The sequence below is a fragment of the Priapulus caudatus genome, unplaced genomic scaffold (genome assembly GCF_000485595.1).
Source record: "Priapulus caudatus unplaced genomic scaffold, Priapulus_caudatus-5.0.1 Scaffold26, whole genome shotgun sequence".
Classification (NCBI taxonomy): domain Eukaryota; kingdom Metazoa; phylum Priapulida; class Priapulimorpha; order Priapulimorphida; family Priapulidae; genus Priapulus; species Priapulus caudatus.
The window spans coordinates 763,681-773,371 of NW_014577087.1; the positions used below are offsets into that span (position 1 = coordinate 763,681).

The 9,691-nt window shown below is 44.1% G+C and overlaps 1 protein-coding gene across 1 annotated transcript in view; it reads right to left on the reverse strand.

The window, feature by feature from the left end:
* The window catches only part of LOC106814406 (potassium voltage-gated channel protein Shaw-like), a 58,816-nt gene that overhangs the window by 32,125 nt on the left and 17,000 nt on the right, over positions 1-9,691 (reverse strand). Inside the window, exons 2-3 of the mRNA XM_014818726.1 lie at positions 8,899-9,491; positions 4,851-5,757 (exon numbers count right to left, since the gene is read on the reverse strand). Coding sequence (XP_014674212.1) covers positions 4,851-5,757; positions 8,899-9,405 — 1,414 coding nt within the window. The 5' untranslated portion in view covers positions 9,406-9,491. The remainder of the gene's footprint in view (positions 1-4,850; positions 5,758-8,898; positions 9,492-9,691) is intronic.

Genomic DNA, 9,691 nt, shown 5'->3' on the forward strand with positions numbered 1-9,691 from the left:
TGTGTGTGTGTGTGTGTGTGTGTGTGTGTGTGTGTGTGTGTGTGTGTGTGTGTGTGTAGTGTGTGTGTGTGTGTGTGTGTGTGTGTGTGTGTGTGTGTGTGTGTGTGTGTGTGTGTGTGTGTGTGTGTGTGTGTGCGTGTGCGTGTGCGTGTGCGTGTGCGTGTGCGTGTGTGTGTGCGTGTGCGTGTGCGTGTGTGTGTGTGCGTGCGTCTGAGCGCGATGCGCGATCGTTTGGCATGCGCTTATCAATCATATTTAAACCGTCAAATTGCTCTCTGCTAAGTCTGCGTTGTGTATACAGCAGTCTTGACTTGATTGTGTGTAAAAACAGACATAAAGATAGATACATGTGGAGATATTCGAAGTGACGACGCCCGCCGATAGCACATGGTATACAATATGCTCCTCAGCTATAAGGAGAACGGTTGGTGTCCTACTGGCATGTTACACGCTCCATAATACATTTGCTCAAAAAATGAATGGCGCAGCTGTGTTAGCATCTTTTCTGGAATGTTAATAGTACATGTGGGCTCCAGCTGAACCGTTCTCACGGAACTAAACGTTAGATGTACACGATGGAGAAAAATCGTCTTAACTCTCGACACATTGATCGTCCCGTTCCATTTGAATGTCTTTAAGCTAAGAAAATAGATGTTACCATAATTGAAAAGAAACATGCAAAAAGGCACGGCTTTCTGAAAGGGGAAAAAAAGTTAAACGTCAATGTAAAATCTATGGGGTTTCTCCGTGAATATTCTAGTAGACACACGCCATTATAAACACAACCTGCAAGAACATGAAATCCTTCACAAAAAAGGCAAGTAAAAGCCGCCAGTGTGAGTAACGCACATACATAGAGTAATACAACAGGATGTCTTCCCAACACATACACGTAGATAAATTTATGGAATGATTCATTCCCTGCGGATGCGGATACAGTTAGAGCCATACCTGGCAAATATAAATGTGCGTATTATCCATTTTTCACATCGACAATATTTATGGTTGAAAGGTGCATGGTATAGGCGAGATAACGCGAACATGCGGTTGCAAGATTAAAACAACGATAAGCTGTGATTTTGATGTTTTGTCTACAATCGCAAGAATAAATCCAGGAATTCTGGGAGTGAGGGGGGCAGTAAACATGAAACTAAGCGGAGAGTTGATGATGAGAGAGGGATTGAGCTGGATGACCGCTCACAAATGTCCATATAGAAATGCGGGGTTAATCCGACGTATTTCGACTGCATAACGTCTATTTTGAAGGTAGACAAATGTTTTAAGCAAGTAATAATAACTGGCCTGTTGTCACAGAGAGTGCAAGCAAGACGTCATGGACCCCACCCCCTTAATCCACCTTTAAATGGTATGACTGTATAGATTTAAAAAATTTGTTGAACCATAATATCGTACTGCTAGACTAGCTAAAATAACAGTGTGTGTGGTGGGGGGGGTGGCGTGTGTGTGTGTGTGTGCGTGCGTGCGTGCGTGCGTGCGTGCGTGTGTGTGTGTGTGGTGTGTGTGTGCGTGCGTGTGGCGCTGTGCGTTCCGTGACACGTGCCAGTCGCTGTTGAGAAGCGTGGCGCGCAATGTTGTGTATGTGTGTGTATGCCGCCGTAGCGTGCGTGGTGCGGGCGCTCGCGTGGCGTGCGTGTCGTGCTCGTGCGTGCGTGCGGTGTGTGTGTGTGGTGTGTAGTGTGTTTGAATCAGGCAGCTGAATCAACTTATTTTCCCCTTTTTTCATTTTTTCCCTTTTACCTACCTTCTTTAGTATGTATTATTTTTATTTCTTACTTTTTAATTTATATTTTTAATTTTTATGTCTTTTATTCTTTTTGATCTTCTTATTGTTTTTTACTGGTTTGCATGGGATGGATGGCATGGGATGGCATGGGATGGCATGGGATGGATTAGGATGGGAGAGGATGGGATGGGATGGATTGGGATGGGAGTGGATGGGATGGATGGGATGGGATGGATGGATGGATGGGATGGATGGGATGGGAGATGGCGATGGGATGGGATGGGATGGGGATGGGATGGGATGGGAGGATGGGATGGGATGGGATGGGATGGGATGGGATTCGGTGCGATGGGATGGGATGGCATGGGATGGCATGGGATGGGATGGCATGGCATGGAATGGCATGGCACGGGATGGCATGGGATGGCATGGGATGGGATGGCATGGGATATGGGATGGGATGCGGTGCGATGGGATGGCAGGGGATGGCATGGAATGGGATGGATGCATGCATGCATGAATGGATGCATGGATAGATAGATAGTTAGATTTTTGGGGTATTTTCCTTTTAACCAAGCGGTTACCAACTGAGTAACGCCACTAATTTCTCCGGGCAACGCCGGGTATCCCGCTAGTATATATATAAACGTGTGCGTATGTGCGTGTGCGTGTGCGCGTGTGTGCGTATGTGTGCGCGCGTGCGTGCATGTGTGTATGTACGGGGTGAAACAAGGACATCTGTGTCGGCAGTTACGGCGGAATGGCTTAAAATGAAGGCTCGCCATACGCATTCATTCCTTTTGATTGCCTCCTGATTCCGCGTGAGACCCTGAGCAGGCTAGATACACACAGTAATGAAGGAAGCACGGGCGTCATCAGCAGCGCGAGTGAATCTGCAGAAATAGGGTGACGCTCCATTAGGAGGTGTTTTCCATTTTACCGTATCGATTAGGCGTATGCAGATGTGGCTGCTGCTGCCTGCCTGCTTGCCTGCCTGCCTGCCTGCCTGCCTGCCTGCCTGCCTGCCTGCATGGCCGCTACTGTTTATGCGCGGCGGCGTGCCTGGCTGGATAACCCACAGCAAGCTCTATACACGCGGCGATATCGAGACGCTAAAATGTGGGACACTTTTAATGTGTCGATATATAGCATAAATGAGCTTTGTCCCAGCTGACCTATACGTCTGGGCGAGACGGCCACGCCTTTCCTTGGATATTGCTGCTGGATCGGCCAAGCTACCAGTTTGTATGTGTTTCTCACGCGCGCGCGTCAAATTGTCGAACTTGTGTCGCGATGCAGCATATTTTAGAATGCTCCTATTTCGACGCTGATTGGCTAGAACTACCTGTCAATCACGCAAGCCTGAATGGTCAATTGTTTTGTTTTAGACTGCTCTGCCGAGCAATAGTTCTAACCGTTTTTTAGGAAAAAGCTAAGATTACCGAAAGAAAAGCCAACGTCAGAAAGACGTCGACGTTAGAATGGAGGTAAATCTGCACATCGCGGTGTACGACGTGCCATTTCGTCTCTTCAGAACTCTTACTGCGAGTTCATGGAACACGATGATATATATTTTGGTAATCAATATTCTTTCGGGTCGGGTGGGGGGATAAATACAAGCTGTGCCATTAACGTGATTATGAACGAAGATGACATAATGTGTATTCTAATTAGGCCTATGGGGCAATGGTGTTATATTGTATTACTGCCGAATATGACTTTTAAGTGACATTTACAGATAATGTCATTAGTTGACCGTGATTTAGAGGGCATAATTAGTGTATCTGTTCGTGAGTTAGTAATGACGAGCCAAATTTTTCTGCTATATGTAAAAAGATTTGAGATTAAGATGCGACGTTAAACTTTCTATGACCTGACGTTTCGAACATGTAAGAAACGCTTGAAAATTGGCAAGCAATATGGACAACGGAAAAAGTTCGCCATTTAACACGAAGAAATGTCCTTCATATTTACCGTGAGGCTCAAAGTTAACATTTATGCCTACTTAACATTTAGCCAATGTTATTCGATTCCCTGTCTAAAATTAAGGGCGGAAGCAAAGATTTGTTACAATAATGAACTAGACTTATGCTTGACGAATCCGTAACCGACCCGGTTTTGAACTATGCGTCAAGTTCATAGGATAAAGGTTGTAAGAATAATATATCACATTGCATATAAGAACAGGCTCGTGTAAGAACGTTGAGAACGGTCCTAGAGGAAAATCTAGGGGGTCAGCTCCACACTGTGACTTTATAGGCCTGATTTTTCCAATACATAGTAAAAAAATTGCTTCCATTAAAATAGAATCAAGTAATTCTAAAAAACATGTAAAAAATAGTCGCAATCCATCGGATTGAAATAGCATTTCTCTATAAAAACTCCTTAACGTACCCAAGTAACAAGTAAAAATATCAAGTAACAATCCCCGCTACCCGCTACCTGTGCTCCATTTTCACCGGACCCATTTCCCTTCCAGATTCCGTGGATCAACTCCTGATATTTGCTAATTATATTACACTATAATAAATAGATGCTTAGCTACAAGGTTGGCGTATTATTGCCTAATCGTGAGCTGCGGGACATGTTTTATTTACCGAGTTACTGATAATTATTAGAGAGTAAGAGTGGAACATCTCATCGCATCCTGGCTGGAAACACGGATCGACACCTAAAAACCTAAAACGAAAGATGTTTAGCAAATAGAACACGCGTCCTGGATCACGTGGTATCAGCTGTAACTGAGGAGGCAATAAACGTTTAATGTGCAAAGTTCGAGAATGACAGCATAACGTTGTAAATGTGCCTATGCCACGCAGTATATGTACAATAATATTCTCATCTGCGTATGCTAAAATGCTGTAAGAAGTATCATTATACAGGCTGCACATAGACACACACCAAATACACTTGCATTTACATTTTAGTAGCATGAGATACAACCAACACGGACAGAACAATTCGCTTGAAAAAAAATTTCTGTAAATTTAAATTTTTCTCCGTACTGCCGACGATCAACACAGATACAAAACGACGACTACTAAGATCTACAGGTTACAGCCGCGTGCGGCACACAGAGACACAGCACAGCGTCGTCCTGTCTCACCTATCCGATTTCCAGCGTCTTTCATTGGATGGTTGTGTTTGATGGCGTTCATCCGCCGGTTGGCCGGACCGCCGGGTCCCGCCCCGGGACCCTTCCGCTGCGGCCGTACCTGCTCCACCGGCAGAACGCGCCTCCTCTTCTTAGGCAGCCGTGCTCGGGCTTGAGAGTGCGAGTAAACCATGGCGAAGTTCGACACAATGACAGGCACGGGCAGAGCAATGGTCAGCACACCGGCGAGAGCGCACAGTGCGCCGACGAACATGCCCGCGTAAGTCTTTGGCGCCATGTCTCCGTATCCGACGGTGGTCATCGTCACTATTGCCCACCACAGGCCGACCGGTATACTCGTGAAGTCGTTTAGCGGGTTATCCTGTATGCGTTCGGCATAGTATATCAAGCTGGCGAATATCACTATGCCAAGTATCAAGAAGAACACTAGCAGCGTGAGCTCCTTGGCGCTGGCTTTGAAAGTGTGTATGAGAATTTTCAGTCCGGGCGAATGTCGCGTCAGTTTGAACAACCGAAGGATGCGTATTATGCTGAAAAACTCCAGTATGTCGGCGTTCTCGACGTTCGACAGCTTGTTCAGCATGAAGTCGACGTAAAACGAAGCTGTGGCTACAAAATCTATGATATTTACAGGCGCCTTGCAGAACTGCAACTTGTTCGGACTCACGATGAATCGCATGATGATCTCGATCGTGAACCAGGCGTTACATACTGCCTCGATGTAGAAGAAGGCGCGGTGTGCCTCCGTGCTCTCCTTGTCCAGAGTCCAGGCGGTTATGTTGTCGGATATCTGCACTGTGACATTGTTGATGACGGGAACGCGTAGATGCGGATGCGTTTTGAGACAGAACGACAATATCGATATGACGATGAAGAACACAGATACACCAGCCACCACCTGAAAGTAAACACAGGAAAAAAAATGCGAGCATCCTTTTAGAGTAATTAATTCGCGTTGCGGACACATGCGAGCGCGCGTAAAACGCGCGGCGTGTGGCGTGCATGCTTGATTGGTTACGATGTTTGTGTACCAGACAGTAGGTAGAAAAACGAGACGGGTGATCAACGCGCGAACGAAGCCTGCCAAACCAACAACGGTTTGGGCTGGGAGGGAATATGTTGAATTCTACTCGTTAAAAAGCCTATATATAGTTTTTAGCACATTCACGAGTGCAAAATTATCAATTAACCAGCTATAATGCCACGTTTAATTTTAGAATGTGATGCTCCTTTATTAATCATGACAAATGCTTAATTATGTAACGATGAGGTGGCATAAAATTAGTTATGCCAAATGTTGCAGTCGTCACAGAGGTTACTAGATTGTACTGGTGCAGGTGCGTTAGTGGAATATTCTTTAATTAATTTATTAATTCTTTCATTTATTTATTCATTCATTTATTTATTCATTCATTTATTTATTCATCATTTCTCAATTCGCTCGTTCGTCTTTTCATTTAGTCATTCATTCATTCAATCATTCATTCATTCATTCAATCATTCGTTCATTTATTCATTCATTCATTCATATATTCTGCTTAAAGTTTGCAGTCGGCACAGAGGTTACTTGGTTGTCCTAGAGCAGGTGCATCAGTGATATTTATTTATTTATTTAGTTATCATTTTATTTATTTATTTATTTAGTTTGCCAGTTAGTTATTATTCATTCATTCATTCATTCATCCGTTCATTTATTAATTTATTTGTTCATTCGCTCATTAATTCACACATACCTACATCTATACATTCATTCATTTGTTTATGAAATTACTCATTTATTCATCCATTCATCTATCCATCCATTAATTAATTCGTTTGCTCGCTTGACTCTTTTATTCATTTATTCATTTATTTATTCATTCATTCATTCATTCATTCATTCATTTAATTAATTTATTTATTTATTTATAAATTAATTAATTAATTAATGAATTTATTTATTTATTTACTTACTTATTTAATTATATATTCGTAAATATACACATATAGATTATACTAATTCGTAATTTTATTTGTTATTTGTATATTGGATTGCTGTTACCCTATTGGTACTGTTATTTAAAAACGGTTAATTACTCTGGTATGCAACAACATGTATGCTATAAATTAAAAGTATTATCTATAAAATTTAAGATTTGCGAATTTTTTTAGAATTTATGAAGAATTTTTTAGAATTTTTTAGAATTTAATCATTTTTAAGATTTGCATATTCCTGCTTTGTAGGTGCAGTGGCGTTACTTATAAATGTCTATTCCGTTTGTAAAATCCGCTTCTAATATTGGTCATGCACGGCTCTATAATAACTAATTCTATACTTGAACCTCTCACACGTGTATTTCATCCATTTGTGTAAACAGTAAACGCCATTTCCTTGACTTAATGCACTTCTGGTTCAAATATTTGGCAGCGAGATCAGAAATAGAAGGCACAGACATACGGCTAAGCAGCAGCCCCGTTCAAACTAAGCCATACAACCAGCAGGCGTTACCAATAAAATATGCATTCTATTTCTGACTCCTTCCAAATAGCTACGCGCACGAGTACGCTATTTTTTCATTGATTTCGAAGCACTCTGATGACGGACCACCGCGAACAATCTTCATTCCGCGATATTTTTCAAACGCAAAGCCGATGAAATAGAATACGCGTGGAAGTTCAACGCCACCTCATCATAATAATATTGCTGATGTTCACCATGTACAACTACAGTGAAACCTGTACTTAGCGGTCTCTCAATGGAAGCACCAAACGTTGCCTTAATGGACAGGTGACCGTTCTGTAAAGGTGGCCGCTCATACTGGTTCGAATGCTTAAGTGGTTGGCGCTGGCCTGTGCTCTCAGACGCTCTAGACAGCGTGGCTAAAGCGAAGAGGCTTTGGAGAATTAGCAGCTGTTGCTCACCCCCCCCCCCATGTTCAGCCCACGCCTCTCTTCGCGACGCCGGGACTTGAATGAACGAACGGTAAAAACCGACACCAAGCATGCATCGGATGCTGGGTTACCCATACAGCTGGCGAGCGTTAAAAACCGAAAGGAAATCGCAAAACGAAACAAACGAAACTTGTAAGGGGAGGGGGTTTCGCCGCGTGTATTGCCAAAACATACAGCGCGAGGCTGCGTGGTTGTACGATGAGTGGCGTGGTTCTATGGAGTCCATTATTTATAGTGACAGAACTACGAAAATAGCCGCTCGAGTAATTACGCTTGCTCGATAATGCGGGGATGAAGAAATGCTTTAGATACACGAGAGTTAATCTCTACTGAGTGACGCGTTTTACGTTCCATGTTTACGATACTTTTCAACGACGAAACAACTTGTATAAGGAAACTGTAGGTGATTTGGGATTTACACGCAGGGTTTGTTCTTTATGACTGTTCATAATATAGCTCTCGCATATGTCTAAAAAATAACTTTTCGACTGCTTAATATCTGCGTGAAAACAGGGAGAGCAATTACAACCTCGCGTTCTAAAAACATTTTTTTGGAATTTGGAAAGAAAGATGGAAACATCAACGTTTGGAAGTACAAGTTTACGTCATACCAGCGATACCATTCACCGACACCATCACTATGCTACTACTAATATAGATTCATCCCACTAAGCAGTGGCCGCATCAAGCATCATAGCATGAATATAATATAATTTAATACAAATATATTATAATATAACATGATATAGTGTAATGTAATGTAATGTAATGTAATGTAACGTAGCGTAACTTAACGCAGCGTAACGCAACGCAACGCAACATAACGTAACGTAACGTAACATAACATAACATAGCATAGCATAGCATAGCATAAGATAACATATATAGGGCCTACGTAACGTAACGTAACATAACATAACATAACATAACATAACATAGCATAGCATAACATAACATAAATCCCTATTATCTACTTCTGATATATACAGTACTCTGATATAACCGTATCTAACTCTCTCTCACACACACGCAAAAGGGATTGGACAGATCCTCCGGCTACACGCCACCAGGCACCGCCACCAGGCACCACCACCCCGCGCCTACCTACCTTAGCAGCTTTGGAAGAATACGGTTCGTCGAAGAGCGCCCATATTTTCGGCTGGAACCTCTTCCAGCAGGATATGTTGCCGGAGAAGTACTCCTCCTCCATGCCGAACTTGCGGGCGACGTCCTCGTCGCTGGGCTTCTCCGTGTCAAGGTCGAGCCGGTCGAGCACTGCGAGCGTCTGCTGCGTGTCGCGATGCTGCGTGTACGTCATCCAGCAGCAGGGCTCCACCTGGTTGGCGTCGAGGCCCCAGAACTCGAGCTCCTCCTCGAACAGCGGCCCGCACACGTCGGTCGGGTAGTGCAGTTTGCCCGAGCGGTAGTAGTTCAGCACCTGCGCGAACACGCCCGGGTGGCGGTCGAAGAAGTACTCGTTGAGCACCGGGTCGTAGTTGGCGAGCGCCTCGGTGAGACGCGAGAGACGCGTGGCGGCTATCTTCTTCAGCGTCGCCTTGTACGTCTCGTGGCGGATGCCGCCAACGTTCAGGATGACACGGTTTTCCGCATCCATCGGGGAGGAACGTTGTTGCGCGCCGGATTGCCTGCGGAACTCAGGAAGCTATCTCCATCGCGCTCCGTCTACAGCGACACGAGATCCTGCAAGGGAAGTGAATGGCGAATCAGAGAGAGAGAGAGAGAGAGAGAGAGAGAGAGAGAGAGAGAGAGAGAGAGAGAGAGAGAGAGAGAGAGAGAGAGAGAGAGAGAGAGACGAGTAGAGACGACGAGTACGACGACGACGAGTAGAGAGACGAAGTGAGAGACGAGACGAGACGAGACGAGAGAGAGAGACGAGGAGA